The sequence below is a fragment of the Pimephales promelas genome, chromosome 3 (assembly GCF_988280905.1).
Source record: "Pimephales promelas chromosome 3, fPimPro1.hap1.1, whole genome shotgun sequence".
Lineage (NCBI taxonomy): Eukaryota > Metazoa > Chordata > Actinopteri > Cypriniformes > Leuciscidae > Pimephales > Pimephales promelas.
In genome coordinates this window covers 5,392,694-5,412,790 of record NC_142771.1, presented here as the reverse complement: position 1 = coordinate 5,412,790, position 20,097 = coordinate 5,392,694, and the positions used below count along the sequence as shown (strand labels likewise).

The window sequence follows — 20,097 nt, the reverse complement described above, 5'->3', positions numbered from 1 at the left end:
AGATCTCTTATATACCAAAAGATCAAGGCAAATTTGGTTTCTCATGTCATGACCCCTTTAAAGTTCATGTTTCCGACCTTCGAAATACTATAATAGTTAAAAAACGCAACTAAAAGTGAGACTGTGTATCGTGATGCATTATTATTCTGCTAGTTAAAAATGTATTCATATCTGATGAGCGTGTGAGTACAATGGGCAATCAGAGGTGTTTACGGTTCTACTCAACAGCGCTAAAAGTGTCACATTTTTAACATTTCAGTACCATTTGGTACAAAGTCTGTACTTTATGTACCAAACTCAAGTTGCTTTATGACTTTGACATATACTTTACTGTCAATTAATCTGTTTGTAATCTGTATAAATTTCTATGCACATGATCCTCTCTCTCTTGTTCAGTTTCCTTGAGAAGGATGGTGTTGGTGGGAATGACTGGAACCGGCAAAAGTTCTTCTGGAAACACAATCCTGGGCAGAGAAGCCTTCAGAGTCGCCAAAAGTGGTTCATCTGTGACCAAAGAGTGTGGGAAACAGACTGAAGAAGTGGCTGGAAGAGAAATCGCAGTGGTTGATACACCCGGTATGTTTGACACTGATATTTCAGAGGAGGAGCTTCTGGAACAGGAGATTAGTAAGTGTGTAAACATGACGGCACCTGGACCTCACGCCATCATCCTGGTCATTAAACTCGGCCCATTCACTGAAGAAGAGAAACTCTCAGTGGAGAAGATCAGAGCCATATTTGGAGAACAAGCAGATAAACACACACTCATCCTCTTCACACACGGGGATAAACTGACGAGCACTATTGAGAAACACATTGATGAAGCCGGTGAGGATCTGAAAGAAGTCCTGAGTCGCTGTGGAGGAAGATATCACGTGTTCAACAATAAAGACATGGAGGATCGTAATCAGGTTGTGGAGTTCCTGCAGAAAGTGGATGACATGGTCTCTGATAATGGAGGAGTATTTTACACCAATGACTCTTACCGGGAAGTTGATCTCATGCTGAAAAATAAAGAAGAAGAACTGAAGAAGATGTACGAGAAGAAACTACAGGAGAAAGAGAGGGAACTGGAGTCCAGATTTGCGGAAGAAAAGAGGAAACTACAGGAGAGAAAAGAGGCACCAACAGCATCTGAGCAGGAGAGAGATAAGAAGATCAAAGAGCTGGAACGACTGAATCAGAGTAAAAAGATTGAGTTCAAGAGATTTTATAAAGTAAAGATCAGAGGGTCCAGACAGGAGGCAGAAAAGACTTGTGTTAGTCAAAATATAATAAAGATCATAAAAAAGTTTCTCAAGAAACGTTAATCACATTCCAGTTATGTGCATGCCTATACAGTACAACAATTGTAATATATATATATATATATATACACACACACACACACACACACACTCATCTAAAGGATTATTGGGAACACCACACTAATACTGTGTTTGACACTCTTTCGCCTTCAGAACTGCCTTAATTCTACGTGGCGTTGATTCAACAAGGTGCTGAAAGCATTCTTTAGAAATGTTGGCCCATATTGATAGGATAGCATCTTGCAGTTGATGGAGATTTGTGGGATGCACATCCAGGGCACGAAGCTCCCGTTCCACCACATCCCAAAGATGCTCTATTGGGTTGAGATCTGGTGACTGGGGCGGCCATCTTAGTACAGTCAACTCATTGACATGTTCAAGAAACTACTTTGAAATGATTCGAGCTTTGTGACATGGTGCATTATCCTGCTGGAAGTAGCCATCAGAGGATGGGGACATGGTGGCCATAAAGGGATGGACATGCTCAGAAACAATGCTCAGGTAGGCCGTGGCATTTAAACGATGCCCAATTGGCACTAAGAAAAACATTCCCCACACCATTACACCACCACCACCAGCCTGTACAGTGGTAACAAGGCATGATGGATCCATGTTCTCATTCTGTTTACGCCAAGCTCTGACTCTACAGAAATCGAGACTCATCAGACTAGGCGACATTTTTCCAGTCTTCAACTGTCCAAATTTTGGTGAGCTCTTGCAGACTGTAGCCTCTTTTTCCTATTTGTAGTGGAGATGAGTGGGACTCGGTGGGGTCTTCTGCTGTTGTAGTCCATCCGCCTCAAGATTGTGTGTGTTGTGGCTTCACAAATGCTTTGCTGCATACCTCGGTGGTAACGAGGTTGATTGGTTAACGATTGGTTGGTTAGATAATTGCATTAATGGGAAATTGAACATGTGTTATATCTAATTTCAGTTCAATAATCTCAGTATTACTTATAAATAAGCTTTTGCACTGCAAATCTCTTTAAATTGACATTGTCAGGGTACATGTCTGCACAGCTAGTGAGCAAGTTAAAAAAAGGGAAATGATACTTGACATTTAAAAAAATATATCTTTTGAATATCAATATCGTAACGAATAGAAATAGCAGTTCATATATCAATATTAACGAATAGAAATAATGTATAGTTATCTGTATCTTCTGTCTCTTATGTATAGCTGCTTTTTAAACACGGAAATTGCGTTCAGCATGACACGCAAGCGTTTGCCGTGGTGAACAACCTGCTTGTTAAAGCGAATTTATAATAATTACTAAAGTGCAACTTTGCAGTGCAAGTTATATAATTCTTACTCCAAACAATTGGCCACTGAACCAGCTGATCAAAATTTCGATATGTGATTACAACTTGACACTCAAATTAAACGATTGCATTTTGCTGACACAAAAGACGCGCGTGCAAACGCACTGAGAGAGAGCGCGGTGTGTCGGTGTTCTCCGGGCTGTGGTAAAATAATGATGCTGTTACAAGGCAAACTGATCTCATGAAGTAGCGTGTGTATGACACGCGAATTCATATTTCCATTTTTGGCGTGCTATCAACACACATAATCGCTTTTCAGCGTGTTTATGAACACCATTGACTTAACGTTATTACTGTATATATAAATATATGACTTACCTCAACCCCGTCCCTAAACCTAACCGTCACTGGGGTTAATGGCATTTATGACTGTTCCCTTACCATCCTAGGGAAAAAAAAGATCGATCCCCAGATGTAGATGTACATTTTGCTTCGTTTCGCACGGACATTTGACGGCGTGTACAGACACGCGGAATCACTCAGACGTTAATGGCGTAGACATGTACGCATACACGCGGATAGCTCAAAATGCGTAGAGAACACACCACTTGACTCGAAAGTGGCGTGTATGTTTACGCAAAAGTCATGATGTCATGTTGCACAAGGTGTGTATAAATTATACTAATGTTACTTAGGCCACATCCACACGAAGCCAGAGCTTTCCCTATCCAATGTTTTTTTTTTTCCTCGTTCTAAAAAAAAAGTAAACACTATTTTCTTAATTTACAAAAGCACAGTGTTTTGTTTTTACTGTAAGTGGACACATACAAAAGTAGACATCTCACAGATTCTTTTTTCATATTTCTTGTTTCTGTGTGACCATAAATGTCGGAGTAATTTAAGTATATTGTGATACTATGTGAAGAAAATACAGCAAAAGGCGCCAGCTCGAAGGTGAAGAAAGCTCAAAGAGAGCATCTTGATAAACGTAGCAGTGATATTCTAGATTTGGACACATTCCTGGCCCAAACCCCATCAGCTGAGCTAAACAAAGAATTGCCCTTCAAACTGAATATAATCTTTTATCCACCAAATATAACACAAAACTCATTAACAAGACGGTCCAAAACATGAATATAAAGAAAAAACGGGTATGATTTTGTCTTACTAGTTACAGCAGAAAACTGTAAATCTGTTTATCCTTGAGATAAATGATAACCTGAGTGTAAAACATTCACAAATTAATAAGTGCTTCTGGGAGTTTTATGGAGATTTGTACTCTTCAGGGTCATTTACAAATTAAGCTTTATACAAAACTTTCTTTAGTAAATGTAACATACCCTACGCCTTAGTATCTTTTTAGTATACCTACTAAAAAGTAACCAAAGTTTGTTTCTAGAAGAAAATCGTGTCACAGTCCAGCTTAAGTTCAGAGGATGGTTCATTTCCGTTTTAAAAATCACAAGTTTCTGTCATAATCATTTCTGTCATTAATGACACCCTCACTGAGTTCAGTGACTGACATGGAAGAGAAGAGATTGTTGTATAAAGTTGTTATTTTGTTTTTGTTTGTTTTTTGCGCACAAAAAGTATTCTTGTAGTTGCATAACAAGGTTGAATCACTGTAGTCACATAGGCTATTTATTTCTGTGCCTTTCTGGGCCTTGAAAGTGGTAATTACGTTACTGTTTATGGAAATCTCTCACATTTCATCAAATTTTTGTTCTCAAGATGAACAAATCTATACAGATGCTCTGGGGAAAACTGTGATGTCATTGTCCAGCTCAGTTCAGTTCTCATGTAAAGGTGCCAATGCATGCAGATCAATAATATTGTGCAATATTAAGTGTTAACAGCTGTAAATTATATGTTGCTGTTCTTGACTTGAAAATGCAACATGGAAAATAATATTAATGATGTCGTGACCAACTTCTGTTAATATACAATTCTGTTAACACGCTATTTTTGCCATTATATTGTTAACATAAATCTATATTTTTTGTATGTACATGTATGTGAAAATGTATATTTATTTTATTTTTTTTTTGTTGTACACATTACCCCAATTATAATAAAAAGACTTTGACGAGGCAAAAAAAAAAAAATATGTCTTGAATTATGTTAGAACAAAATAATTAGCCACCAATTTCATAACAGCAGTGTGAATCACAAATCAATTCTATGTTTGATAACTTCATAAAGTGGGACATGGGCGTTGGAACCATTGTATATTTTACATATTTTAAGACCAATGATATTGGACACTCACTTCTACAGTCTCTAATTCTAATTCACTTGAGAAAAGCCCTAATAAATTACACTCCATTCTGTGTTTTAGCTACTGTGCTGATTTCCACGCGGCTGCTCAAATCTATTCCACCTTCATTCAGAGTCCCACCAAACCCTTACTTTTCAGGCCAGATGAGCCAATGCGCATGTGCTGTCCCAACACGAGTCTCAGGCTCCTACGGGAACCGGAGCTTCTAGCTGTTAGAATGCAGATCAAACAAAGTTTAAACGTTATTAATTAATTACTGTAAATGAATCTTAGTTTGTTATTGGCCATTAGAGCTGGGTTGGTTTCTGAGACCGAGAAGCACAGAGACGGCAATTAACGCGTTTTATTTGTGACCTTGCTGTGCTTATTCCATTAATTCAAGTAGCCTATCTTATTGTTCAAGGCTTAAATCGTTTAAATATACATAGAATAATATACGATCTCATATCGCAGAACATGTTTATGATGTAGTAACCTATTTGAGTTGATATTACTCTTGCCAAGCTCTTATTTCTGAGAGTTTGCACCTATGTCACGATTTGGTCAGTTACCCGGATGCGCGGCCATATTGGAGATACTCGGATGTAAACAACAGCATGTTTACAACAGCAACAGCTTTATGTACTGACAAAGTTCCCATTTTACATGAACTAGTTCAAAGTTCAGTTCACAAATTTAAAAATGAACTAGTTCATTCATAGTTCTTTTATTCCATATGTTGCACGCCTCTTTTTTAATTATTGCCACAGCCCATATACAACCACAGACAAGAATTATTTTATCGATGGGCAAAGTTTGCACAGAAATGTAAGATTTTTCCCATCCTCAACGACCTCGTCATAAAATCCGTTTAAATGATCATACGACACCTCCTCGCGCGCTGCTTTGCCGACGCTGGCCGTGATGCGACACTGGTGTCTCGTGTTGCAAGATTGGGTGATTTTTTTTTTAGCTACATATTAAGGCCGATTTACCTGTCATTTATCCTGACATAGGTATGCTGAGACTGTCATTCCAAAAAAAGCACATGAAATCTGTTTCAAGCTACATCCATTTGTGGTTTGAATTCTTATTCAAATCAAATAATCAGGAAAATTAACTCAGTAAAATTCAGTCTAGAAAAACAATAATTTTATAAAATCTGAACATTTAGTGAAAAAAAATATTTAGTGGGGAACAAATAAGAGACAATAAGTGTAGCACTAAATCTGGTAAAACGTTACATATTGCTCTTTCTATCGTTGTAAAATACATTCATGAAAAACAAGATAACAAAAATCAAAAAGATCAATATTTTATAGTCTACTATAACATTAAGAAAATATATATAGCACAAATGTATAGCATAGCTGTTTAATGAGGCAGCAACATATGATAGATAGGACAGAACAGAACAAAAAATACTATTAATAATATTTTATTGCGCAAAAGTATTATGATATGATTATGAAAGCACTCTATTGGAGTCTTTCATAATCATATCATAATAATATGCGCATCCCGAACGCTGAATGATGTGCTTGAGGCAACACGAGTCACAGTGTTCACAGCAAAATCCCCAGTGTTAAATTAACACTGAGAAGTGAGAATTATATAAACTCTGAGCAGAGTGTTAAATGAACACTGAAGAGTGTTAAAGTTAATGAGATAATTAAGTGAATAATTGAGTGATGATTGAGCATTATTGAAGACACCTGATGTTAACAAGCAGAATCACTGAAGGACAAAACACCAAGTCACCATTATGGTGATCAGTGTTTGCTTTAGTTGGGCTCTTGACCCTTAAACCATTAACTTTAGATTTAGCTTGGCTGCTGTATATAACAGCTATAACGGTCAGATGAACAAATAGAAAATGTGATCTGATGGTGTTGGTTGTGTTTTAACATAACCAACAAAGAAAAATGATTAAAATAAATCCCAAAAATATTTTATATAGGCATACACACTACATACTAATCTCAGCAATGGTGACAAACAAATCACCTCTGAACATAAGATCATTATTTATTCATGCAGCAATGCATGATGGGAGCCATTAATGAGTTTTGATTGGTGGCACTGAGAATGCAATGCAAAATGCTTTATAATTGTTACCATTGTTGAGATTCATAGGCTGATTATTGATGTGTGTGTGTGTGTGTGTGTGTGTGTGTGTCTTTAAAATGGACAGAAGTAAAAAATTTATAAGAAAAGCTTTTAAGATTTTTTTTTGAACACATTGTAGATATTATTATGCTGCACAGTGTCACTGCAGCTATAATTAATAAAGAAAACCTAACTCAGAAATTAGGCTCTATATGAATTCAGTGATACAGGTCAAATGATTGTGAATTAATGATTATGTTAAAACACAACCATCACCATCAGATCACCGTTTCTATTTGTTCATCTGGCTGTTATAACTAATGCACTGCAGCCAAACAACATCTAAAGTTAAAGAATTAAGTGTCAAGAGCCCAACTAAAGCAAACACTGATCTCCATAATGGTGACTTTAAATTCCGGTTTTCTCCTTCAGTGACTCTGCTTGTTAACATCAGGTGTCTTCAATAATGCTCAATCATCACTCAATTACTCACTTAATTATCTCATTAACTTTAACACTGATTCTGGGTTCATTTAACACTCTGCTCAGAGTTTATATAATTCACAAGTGTTAATTTAACACTGGGGATTTTGCTGTGTGTATGTACGTCACTCATTGTTTACACAGAGATTTCGGAAGCTTTACCTTTCACTGCGAAGATCTAAACATATTTAGATATACAGGAAATCGCAATGGAATCACAATTTCGATATATCAACAGACAATGTTGAATTTTCTGGCGCTTGCGCAGACAGAAGCGCCCGCGCTCTCTGATCACTTGGACGTGGCTGTGATTACAAGAGGTAAAAACTATATAAATACTCTTCGTTTTCTCACACAAACCGCTCATTTCGTGTCTTAGGCCATCAATCTGTACTTACATTTACGAGTCATTAAATCATGTTTAATTTGACCATAGACCATAGACCTGCATTATATGACTGACAGACAAGAACGGTTTGACCGAAAAACGTCAAAATTGAAAATACTGTGGAAACAAAGACACCTACATCTTGGATGCCCTTGAGGTAAGATAAAACATATCCAAAATTAATTTCAAAGTGAACTATCCCTTTAAGGGAGTACTGTATAAAAAAATACATTGGCTTCAACCGGTATTTTTAAGCTTAAGCACTGTGCAAACTTTAGTACATATTTATAATTTATATTATTAGGCTACTATAATAATTATACAAAAAATGTTGATGATAAAACAGTTTAAGATAAAAAATGTGGTGCAGTACTTATATGGGTTATATAGTAAATGTGATGTGTTTAACTTTGCTTACATATATTTTTTGTTGTTGAATTTCCTTCTACCTTCTGTATTTGGCGGGCACACCGCACTGTGTTTTTATAAGATTGTGCTGCATCACACAGACTCCGATCACTTGTGTCGGTGGTTCCGTAGTGATGAAAATAATTTAATTACTTTTGGCTTGTTATAAAGTCCTACAGTTCAAGTCAAGTCATGAGTCATTGGATCTCGAGTCATTTTCTTCTTTAAATTGGCAACACTCCTGGTTTATATGCTGGTCTTGGCCATATGCCCACCCCTACTTGGGTCCATTTTTATACTACTCGATTGATAATCAAAATAAAATTACGAAAATAACTGTTAGTGACAGCCCTACAGTGAACTATATTTGGTCCTCCCATCTCATAATTTATCCACCACATGTCCCTTTAGAGGATCCATAGAATGTGCCACAACCCAATGGGTGATAGTAAACCCTGGCTGCAACTGCTGACTATGAATGGAACTGAATCCCAAAATAATATTGTTGAAATCATCAGAAATCGTTTGGAACTACAATTGAACTTTTTAGATCATAATAATAATAGTAATAATGGAATCATATGCACTCTATTTGAAACAGTCTCCGGTCCTTACAGAAGCATTCTCACATACTACATGTACTGAAGGAAATCTGTGAGATTTTTTCATAAATGTGTGTTAATTTTTGTCTTGCAGCACGTTTTAGCTTTAGGTCACATCTTGAAAATGGCGGAAAGGATTGAAGGTCTGAATTTGGTGTTACTGGGAAAAATAGGAGCTGGGAAAAGTGCATCAGGAAACACAATACTGGGAAGAAAAGCTTTTGAATCAAAGGAAAGTTTCTCTTCTGTCACACAAGATGTTGCCGTCGAATATGGGTGGGTCTGTGGACGACGGGTCACTGTTTATGACACACCAGGATTGTTCAACACAAAGCTTAGTGAACAGGAGATTCAGCAGATGATAAATGTAAATGTTCTTCAGAGATGTGAATCAGGTCTCTGTGTGTTTCTGCTGGTCATCAAAGCTGACAGATTCACTGGAAAAGAGAGAGAAGCTGTGGAGAAGATTGAGAAACTTTTAGGAGAAGAGCGCTTGAAGAAAACCTGGATTCTCTTCACTGGCAGAGATGAACTAGAGGAAGAAAACATGTCAATTGATGAATTTGTCTATGAGACTGAAGCACTGAAGAGACTGGTTCAGAAATATAATCAGAGATATCATGTGTTCAACAACAAGAAGAGAGAACCTAATGGACAAGTACAAGAGCTCCTTACAAAAATATATTCAACACACCCTGACACAATAGGTAAGTCTCTCACTGACTGTCTTCAGAGATTGAAACGCAGAGACTGAAGCACAGCAAGAAAGAGTTATAGAGAGAGATCTCTGTATTATTATGTTTTACTCATTACAGTTTGGTTTGTCTTTTCTTTGTCTCCTACATGACATGGTAAATGTTCTGCACACCTTTCCCCCTAAAAGCTAGTTTTAAGCTATTTTGACTAGAAGATTTGACTAGAATAAAACATGTATTGTTATTTGTAAGTAATGTGTCTGGAAAAAGCTGAAATGTAGGACTGTAACAGCTGTATCTCTGTCCAACCACTGTGAGTAAAGTGAGTGTTGAAAAATGCTCTAATTTCTATTTTGTCTTATTATACAGAAAAAGGAGCAAAACCGAAGCGGACTCAAACGGGGAGACAAAACCTAGATTTCTCCAATTTCATCGCTGTGAATTCTGTCTTCAGATCCCCTGTGAAGCATGTGAGGATGCGGACGATGATGATAAAATATACTGGTAGGGTTAAAATACTCCATCATTCTCTTCACTCGTGGAGATCTAATTTGCTATTTGAACTCTTACACAGATCTCAATGACACAATAGTCAGTTTCATTCATAGTCAGCAGTTGCAGGGTTTACTAATATCATACGTAGGGATGTGACTAATAAAGAGCCGCTATCAATACACGCAGTTTTGAAATCACTTTTTGAATTTGCGATCACGCATACTACCACAGCAAGCCTAACGAAGTCTCTTCTGGAGGACTTCGCTTTAGCATCAATATTGTGATGTGTGCATCCGTGATAGTCACATCGTAGTATGTCTGATGTCAAGTAAAGGCCTGTTTATACTTCTGCGTCGAGTGTACGTCGTAGGCTATGCACGTAGGCGACGCCGTCGTGAGCATTTATACTTCTACGTTGCACGCAAGGCCCTTTGTTCACTTACCTCTCTGCCGTCGTGCGCGTGCGGCATATATAATAATAATACAAATAATAATTATTATTATTACTATTAGCAAACTAAAATTTTTCGTAGAATTTTTAACATTTTTCTTTTTACCTGGGTGTGCTTGTTTGTGCAAACAAAGGCAGCTGGAAAATCATGTAGAATACTTTCCAAGCCATTACATATAGTATTATAAATTCAGACGTTTGTGATATATAAAAAAATAAAACATAAGATTATCTTTTAAAATCGATTGAACACGGAGCAGTTTTTCCTGTGAGTGACACTGGAAAACCCATAGTGGATTAGAGCGGAGTGATAACAGAACGCTTAGAGTGCACAGAGGAATTGGCTTTGGCTCCAGTCATGTTTTGTGTCCGCGCCGTTAGGAGCTCAACATCTGTCTCGTATGCACGCTGGTTCTAGATTAGAAGATATTTTAACTAATTTGCGGTAAAATTAGTCAATCACTTGTGGCTCAACTGGTGGATCTATAGATAAACTCATCTTTCAGGTATTTTACCGACCGGCTTGACATGTCAGCGTGAGAAATCGGGGGTGTGGCGTGAGAGCGTGAGAATTTTTCCAATTGCGTGAGTCTCACTCTCAATGTTTGAGAGTTGGCAGCCCTGCAATCGCTCGGTCACGGATTTCCATGTTTCTTCACTGAACTTTCACTGAACTTCTGAATTTAAAAATGGCGGGCAGTGCATAAGAACACGGCGGAGATGTGTAGGTGGAAACACGATGCTACCAAGCTGACCAATCACAGCTCTTGCGGTCCGCGTCGTTGTGACGTGTAGTAACATTTTTGAGGAGTACGGCGTTTCTCTTTATATGTCTGTGTGTATGCTATGCCATACCTATTGCGCGCACCCGACGCAGAAATATAAATTGGCCTTAATAGGGATCATAGATCAGGTTCTGAATGTTCGAAGTTCGGCTGATCCATAACTTCCAACACAGGCATCACTTTACCCCCGGCCAAATCATTACCCAGAATAAAAGAAACACCTTTTATGGGCAGTGAAGGACGTACTCCAACAGACACAAAACCAGTTACAAGGTCACTTTTTAAATGAACGCGATGTAACGGTGCTTTTACGAAACCCATTTCGATTCCCTGAACTAAAATACTCGAGCCACAAAATGACTGTTCAGACAAAGGCAAAGTATCTTCTACCATAAATGAGTGTGCGGCACCAGTGTCACGCAACATCTGAATCTCACGTTGATCTTCAGGTTTACCAGTCAATGAAATTAACCCCTTAAGCACAAACGGACTATAACCCGAATCAACACAGCTCAACCCAGCAATATCATCAGTATTCTCCATCACAGAATTAACAAACCCCACACTTTTAGACGGTTGTTGTTGCTGCTGCTTACGCTTCAGCGTTAAACAATCTGCAATTACATGCCCCTGCTTGTGACAGTAAAAACATTCCCTTACCTCTTTAAGACGTGGGGAAGGAGATTTCGCACGAGACGGTTGAGGATGAGTAGACTGAACCGAAGAATTTTTCTCAGGACGAGCTGAACTGAACACCGTTTTGTGCGTAAGCACGAATTCATCTGCCAGCACAGCTGCTTGCGACAAAGAATTTACTTTTTGTTCGTTCAAGTATACCACAACTCGTTCTGGCAAACACTTTTTAAATTCTTCCAACAAAAGCAATTCTCGTAACGAATTAAAATCTGTTACTTTACTCGCGTTACACCACTTATCAAAAAGATTCCCCTTTTCGCGAGCAAATTCTACAAAAGTCTGACTGGCAAGTTTCTGATGATTTCTAAATCGCTGCCTATAGGCTTCGGGAACCAGCTCATATGCACGGAGAATAGCAGACTTCACCGTATCATATTGCAAGCTTTCCTCTAACGATAATGTTGAGCAAACCTCCTGAGCCTTACCAACTAATTTGCACTGAAGCAAAAGGGACCACACATCTTTAGGCCAACGGAGGGAAGATGCGATACGCTCAAATGCGTTAAAATACGTATCCACCTCCGTTTCCCTAAATGGAGGCACTAGAGCAATATGTTTGCTAACATCGAAGGCTGGAGAATGATCGCCCGGGGATACCGCCACAGAAGCCTCAACACGGGGTGCCCGCTCAGCCGACCCAGAGGCCACCTTCAGTGCCTCCAGCTCCAGCTGTCGCAGCTTCACCTCCTTCTCAGCTTCTACCTCGAGCCTGCGCATTTCGAGCTTCAGGTCCATCTCAGCCTGACGCGCCTGGGCCCTTTCCTGTGCTTCGTACTGTAAACGAGCCAGACGGACTCTCAAACGTCCGTTCCCAGACCCAATAGAAGCAGGGGAGGACGGATCAAAAGGCGGCAAGACGGCCTTAGTCTCCGCCCCGACATCAACCGCGGCACCTGTCTCGCTCTGCTCTTCGTCCGACACCCCCTCACTAGAAACCCGCGCGCCAGCACCAAGTGGCCTGGTCTGTCGAGGATTTACGCCAGGTCTCGAAAAAATGTTGATCTCCACCAACCGTTCGAATATAGCATTCTTAATATCTTTCTTTAAAGCTTGCCTCACTACAACAATTTTATAGTGGTCCGCAATCTTCAGTAAATCATCCTTTCGACACTGATCAAACCGCTCTAAGGAAGGATGCTCAACAAACGACTGCAAATCAAACAAAGCCATCACTACTAATGTTACAAACCATACAGACAACAAAATACCACGCATCAGGCTACCCTGGAAAATACGAAGTCCAATCAAATCACTTTGCCACTAATACAATACAACCATAGTTCATATATATTCCTCTCAATGTCTTATGATGGGTGTTAAACATCCCGGACGAGCCCCCAATTGTTACGACCCCCGAGTTAGTCCAGGGGTTCGGGAGTCCAACATTTTAAAGATGACATTATAGAGAAACCTACATAAACCATGAGTTGTACAAAAAACACTCTACAACCAGATTTACTGTGCAAAAAGCCAAAACCTTTATTTAACAAATAAGGTCAGTGGCAAAAGTGAAAAGAATTTAATCTATACGAATATAGATTAACATAAATGTAAAAATGGACATGTTATACAGAATTTCTGTAAGGTGGATAAAGTTAATAAGAAGAAAAGATAGACGTGGACGGCGCCAAAGAAAAGAAAAGAACAAAACCAAATGAAGTCTAGCTGTTAAATAACCTCTAATCCTAACTAAGAAAATAAAGAAGAAAATAATAATCTTCAGCGTCCAGGACGCCCTATCTAGTCTCCACTAACTAACAGAAGCAGAAATACAAAGTGTGGCGCTCGCCCCTACCCTAGTGTACTAAACAGAATCGAAAACCCCTGCGTGGTGCAGTGTATGTCACGTGACATGCTATCTGTCTATCTCTTCTCCATACTAGTAACCTACTGAGCTCTGTAGAGCAGGTCACATAAAATCAGAGAGTCAACACAGGGAGCATTCACTCATACTACTTAACATCACACCGAGTGAACGAGAACCATAACCTCAACAGGGTATACAAAGGGACAGCGTAACAGTAACAGAGAGCAGCGTGGTTTGAGTCTCAGCGAGCCGAGAGCTTCCGTGGAGACGTCTGGCGTGCACTCTTATTCCCCAGGCGGCCTGTTCCTATTGGCGATGGCGAAAAGAGGTGACGTCAGCGCCAACGATGATTGACAGGTCAATTGGCCAATCACGGGTACCTACAAAAGTGAAAGTAACCGAGAGAGAGAGAAAGCGGGAAAGAAAAACACAAGAACACACACGCGATACGGGAACGTAACACGTATGATTCACGAATTAATTGCAAAGTTTAACCATAATAGAGTAAAAGTTTGTCAGTTTCACTTGTTTTTAAGTCCTATCAGTTTAAACGGTAACACTTTACAATAAGGTTCATTTATTAAACATTAGTTAATGTATTAACTAACATGAACTAACCATAAGCAATACATTTGTAACTGTTTTTGTTCATCTTAGTTAAAGTTAGTTAATACAAAAACAGCTGTTCATTGTTAGTTCATGTTATTTCACAGTGCATTAACTAATGTTAACAAGATTTCAATGAAGTATTATTAAATGTTGAAATTAACATTAACTAAGAATGAACAATACTACTTCAGCATTTGTCAATCTTTGTTAATGTTAACTAATGTAGTTAGCTGATGAATCTTATTGTAAAGTGTTACCGTTTAAACATTCAAATCAGCTTAAAGCTTTGTTCTACTGTACATCTGTGCTTTTGTTTATTATTTTGCCGATTCACTCCCCTACAAAATCATCCCAATTATCCTAGAATTATTTATTATTTCCAAATAGAGCTATTCAAGTCATCTGGTGAAATTGTTTTCATATAACAATATATATATCACAGAAAAACAGTATCACAATGTCAGTTTTTGTCCAACATCGTGCAGCCTTAGGTGAACAGATCTCTGCTTACATCTGCTTTCTCTATTGTACAGAAGATGAAGAGTTGCTGAGGCCTGTCAGACTAATTGATGAACCATACACTTCCAGACGGATTGTTCTTCTGGGTAAAACTGGAGTTGGGAAGAGTGCATCTGGAAACACAATACTGGGACAGAGAAAGTTCAGATCTGAGAGGAGTATGAGATCAGTAACCTGTGAATGTTCAGAGAAACATGCAACTGTGTCAGGCAGATCTGTGACTGTAGTTGATACTCCTGGATTCTTTCACACACAGATGAACTCTGATGAGTTAATGACAGAGATAGCGTGGAGTGTTTATTTATTCAGTCATGGACCGCACGCTTTTCTCATTGTGCTTAATCTGAGTATGATATTCATTGAACAGGAGCAGCAGATTGCAGAACAGATTAAAACACTTTTTGGAGAAGAAGTGTTAAAATACTCCATCGTTCTCTTCACTCATGGAGATCTGCTAGTAGGAAAGCCCATGGAGAAACTCATTAAGGAAAACAGTAGATTAAGAGATCTAGTTGATCAGTGTGGAGGCAGATTTCACGTCTTCAACAATAGAGATGAGAATAACAGAGATCAGGTGAATGATCTACTGCAGAAGATTGACACAATGATAGAGCAGAATGGAGGAGGACACTACAGTCATCAGAAGTATGAAGATCCTCTGAGATTCAGACGAGAGGAAGAAGAGAGGAGACAGAGAGAGGAAGAAGAGAGAAAACGAAGAGAGGAGGCGAGGAGAAAACAACAAGAGAAGAAACTAAGGCAAGGGGAGATTGAGAGAGTGAGAAAAGAGACAGAAGATAGAATCAGAGCAGAGTTTGAAGGTACACCAAGATTTTTACAAAAAAGACTTAAAATAATAAGAATGAATGAGGAAGACAGGATACAACTAGAGGAAACATGTGAGGAGATTGAGAGAGAAAGGATTAGAAAACGAGTGGAGGAACAAAAACAAGAGGAGATTGAGAGAGTGATAAAGGATACAGAGAGGAGAATCAGAGAAGAGTTTGAAGGTCCACCAAGAGTTTTACTAGAAAGATTTAAATTAATGAGACTGAGAGAGGAAGCGGAGAAAACACACCGAGAGGAGATTGAGAGAGTGAGAAAGGAGACCGAGGAAAGAGTCAGAGCAGAGTTTGAAGGTCCACCAAGACTTTTACAAGAAAGACTTAAAGCAATGACACTAAGCGAGGAAGAGAAGAAAACACAACAAGAGGAGAAACAAAGACGAGAGGAGATTGAGAGAGTAAGAAAGGAGACAGAGAGGAGAATCAGAGCAGAGTTTGAAGGTCCACCAAGATTTCTACAAGAAAGACTTAAAACAATAAGACTGAGCATGGAAGACAGGATACAAGAAGATGTGGAAGGACTGGAGAAACAACAGGAGAGGCTTGAGAGATTATTTGGGATTCACCAGTGGCCGTATTCTTCAATGAGACATTTTAGCATGTATAGAATGTTAATGGATATGAGAGATATGGATATGAGAGAGATGCACATGAGACATATGGAAATGAGACATATGGAAATGATACGTATGGGAATGCAGAGAGAACTACAAGAGGAGATTGAGAGAGTGATAAAGGAAATGGAGGAGAACATCAGAGCAGAGTTTAAAGGCCCACCAAAATGATGATGAGACACACTTCAATCAATGAGTTGGAAACATCAAGAGGAAAAACAAGTACCAGGTGTGATTGAGAGAGGGAGAAAGGAGACGGAAGAGTCTCAGCAATGTTTGAGGCCATCAATATTTTCACTAGAAAGACTGACAGAGAGACCGAAGAGGAAATCAGAGCAGAAAACAGAATAAGGAGATCGTCTGTTGTTGATACTCCTGGATTCTTTCACACACAGATGAAACCAGATGTTGAAGAAGATCGAGAAAAGTGTGTATTTATCCAGTGCCAGACCTTGTGTTTTTCTCAGTGTGAAATTAGGAAAGATTATCGGAGGCAGAAACGAGCAGTGGAGTTCAACCCATTTTTCCAGGGTTCTGCATCATACTGTATATAATTTAGTGGAACCAAGAGGAACATAAGACTGATGGAGTGATAATGAGATGAGAGATGAAGAGTATAATCAGTGAAAAAACAAGATCCAAAGATGGAACAAAGGATGGGCTAAAAGCACTGTTACATGCTTTCACCAGCTGCTAAAGTTTTTATCGAGGGAGGACAGGCCACTTCCCGTCACTATGACAGAGCACCTGCGGGCTTTAAAGTTTCAGATGCACGACTAGTTCCCTGACGTCAGCAAACAACAGAGTATCCCTTTGCCAACCACACTGAGGATGTAGGTAATTGTGGGACTTGCCTACAAGGAACAGGACAGCTTAGTCAATCACAGCCTGTGACAGCTCCTTGAAATTTATTTTTTCTACATGTGTCAAACGAATACCCTTAACTCGCCAACAAGGCAATGATGTTTTTGATGCCGTTTGCCACAACGTAGCCTATATGTGTGAAGTGGGATTTTCTGTGATTGCGGCCTTGAAGACAAAGTATAGGAACACGTTGAGTGTGGAATTTGATCTCTGTCTTAAATTGACGTTGATTCAGCCAGACATAGCTGAAAAGCAACACCCATCCATCTCATTAGGGACTGTTTTGAAGACTGCTGGCCAGACTGTGGACTGTTCTTTACTAAAACTTCTTAAGTTTACATCGTTCCTCAGTTTGAATGTACTGTAGATGTTTTTAGTTTCACATGAAGTTCATATGAAATTCTTACAAACTGGTTAATAAATGTTGATACATTTTGATCAAAGAGACAATCAGGTTTATTTAATATATACAATTAATCTATATATTTTTTCAACAAAGGGGGTTCGTGGAGCTTTTGCTATGGGGGCCTTACCCCACTGAAGTTTGGGAAGCTAGGGAAGTATATTAGAGCTACAAAGCAGCTGTATCATCAGGCTTAGCAGTGTTATGCAGTGTCTTGCAAGGACGGAGGTTTGAATAAAAATGAACTTATCAATATTATTTTACATTTTAAAGGGGGGATTGATTGCGATTTCACTTTTTTCATTTTAAATAGTGTGTAATGTTGCTGTTGGTGCATGAACAGTATCTGCAAAGTTGCAGTGCTGAAAGTTCAGTGTAAGCAGAGATATCGTCTTTTAAAAATCACGAAGTATAATTGCCTACAAAAACGACTGGATTGGGACTACAGCTGGGTTATGGTACGTCACTAACTCGTACAGTTGCATCAACCCTCCCTCCGGAATATGCAGAAAAGAGCATGCACATATTTCTGTGGCACGTTGACTCGTTGAGTGTGTTGTTCACCAGCTGTCAGGTCTTCTGTGTTTCGGGCTTCCCACGGACGCTGTACTTCATCAACAATGGATACAATTTATGTTTGATATGTTCCTGAAAATGACGATGGTAATCTAGCTCTCTGTGCTGCGCATTTACGGAAGACAGCTTCAAGAATCTCCGCGAGTTCAACACCGAATTCATCAAGAAACTGTTACTAAAACATGACGCAGTTCCAACTTCAAAACCAGAGGCAGCAGTTGTTAGACCACAACCTGTAAGTAGGCTAAGACTTAACCATTTTAAATGTATTTGCATGTATAATTCCAGACGTAGCCTCGTGTTTTAGTTTGATCAAATGCCAGCGCTAGCTTATAGCCACTACTAGTTAGCCTATGCTATTTTGTGTCCACGACAAAAGCGTACAAACATTATGGATCTGGATTTTGTATAAGTACTAATGTTTTAATCGTATTTTTCATGTATATATGCTTTATGACGTTATTTTCGATTTGATCAAGAACGTAAACATGCCAACGCTGTTTGTGTTTAACATTAGTAGCCAGTCAGATGCTAATGTGTAAAACAAACGTGCATAAAGTTAGAAAATGTAGCAAATTATCATTCAGAAACGTTTATTAAGAGCCGTGTGTGGTGAGGTTCTGCTTGACTCTCTTCATCGCCGCTTTCTGGGTCTGATTCTGCCTGAAACTGATACTGCAGTTCGACACATATTTACATCTGGACCGGAGCTCATGACATGCACATTTCGCCCGTAAAGGTAATGGGCGTTAACCTTCCAGACAACGTGAGCGACAGTTTAGCCAATCACAACACACCGGCCCAAGCTAACCAATCTGAGCCCACTGCCTGTTTCTGAGGGAATGTTTTCATAGACTCAGGAAGTCAACCGCTCATTCAGGAGAGCGCGGCTGACAATAAAGGTGAAGTTTATGAAAAATAAGACTTGAAAAAAAACAGAAAAACCACGAATACATGTTATATTGCACCCCATAAATACAATCATGCAAAGAAAAAAAGCAGTCAACCCCCCCTTTAATGCTTTTTTCAATTTCTGTTCCTGAAAACTATAGACCCTAGTAGATCTGAATTTGTGGAGATTACAAACTCACAGTACACATAGTTTCTAATCCGAAAGTAGAAGGTTTGTATGCTCAGCTAGTTCCCAGCCAGCCAATGTGTGTTTGCAGACCTAACTGCACAGCCTGTTAACGCAGACTTCATACCTCATCAGCACGTATCAACCAATCATCAAAGAGATGTAAATTACGTTATATTATTTTAAACTGCTACTTATGTGCTGATAATACCACCATAGGCTACATTAATTATGGAGAGTAGTGATATTGAATATATGACTGATATCAAATTAAGCCATTGGGATGGATTTTTAATAGATAAGATAGTGAACTGTGTCATGAACTGTGAACTGTGATCATATTTCAGACTCTGACACTTTCAGACCTTTAGATAATCTAACCTTATAACCAACTCTTACCTGATTTCCCGTTTGGGTCTAATATTATGACTAACTCTTACCTGACTTCCCCTTTCAGGCATCTTAACATTTGTACTGTTCGAAACCAGTGAAAACTCAAGACTTTGATTGTGTGATATTGAATATATGATTGGTATCAAATCTACCAAGCTATTGTGATGGGTTTTTAATAGATAAGATAATAAACTGTATTTTCGAACTATCATGTTTCTGACTCTAAAAATCTGACCTTTATATAATCTAACTTTATGACTAACTCTTATCTGACTTCCCCTTTCAGGCATCCTAACATTCTAACATTTGTACTGTTCGAAACTAGTAAAAACTCATGACTTTGATTGTCTGATATTAAATATATGTTTGGTATCAAATTTACCGAGCTATCATTCAACAGTTTCATCAAATTAAAAATGAAGGAAGAATCCACGCCTAAGCTGGATATAT

General features: G+C 38.7%; 2 protein-coding genes across 2 annotated transcripts in view; both read left to right on the top strand.

The window, feature by feature from the left end:
- Window positions 1-16,519, top strand: part of LOC120463016 (GTPase IMAP family member 8) — a 33,709-nt gene extending 17,190 nt beyond the window's left edge. Inside the window, exons 3-4 of the mRNA XM_089129261.1 lie at window positions 8,912-9,524; window positions 14,892-16,519. Of these exons, the coding sequence (XP_088985387.1) occupies window positions 8,942-9,524; window positions 14,892-16,504 (2,196 nt within the window). The 5' untranslated portion in view covers window positions 8,912-8,941 and the 3' untranslated portion in view covers window positions 16,505-16,519. The remainder of the gene's footprint in view (window positions 1-8,911; window positions 9,525-14,891) is intronic.
- Window positions 1-20,097, top strand: part of LOC120463206 (uncharacterized) — a 52,902-nt gene that overhangs the window by 17,193 nt on the left and 15,612 nt on the right. The window contains exon 4 of the mRNA XM_039652134.2: window positions 397-1,305. Within this exon, the coding sequence (XP_039508068.2) occupies window positions 397-1,305 (909 nt within the window). The remainder of the gene's footprint in view (window positions 1-396; window positions 1,306-20,097) is intronic.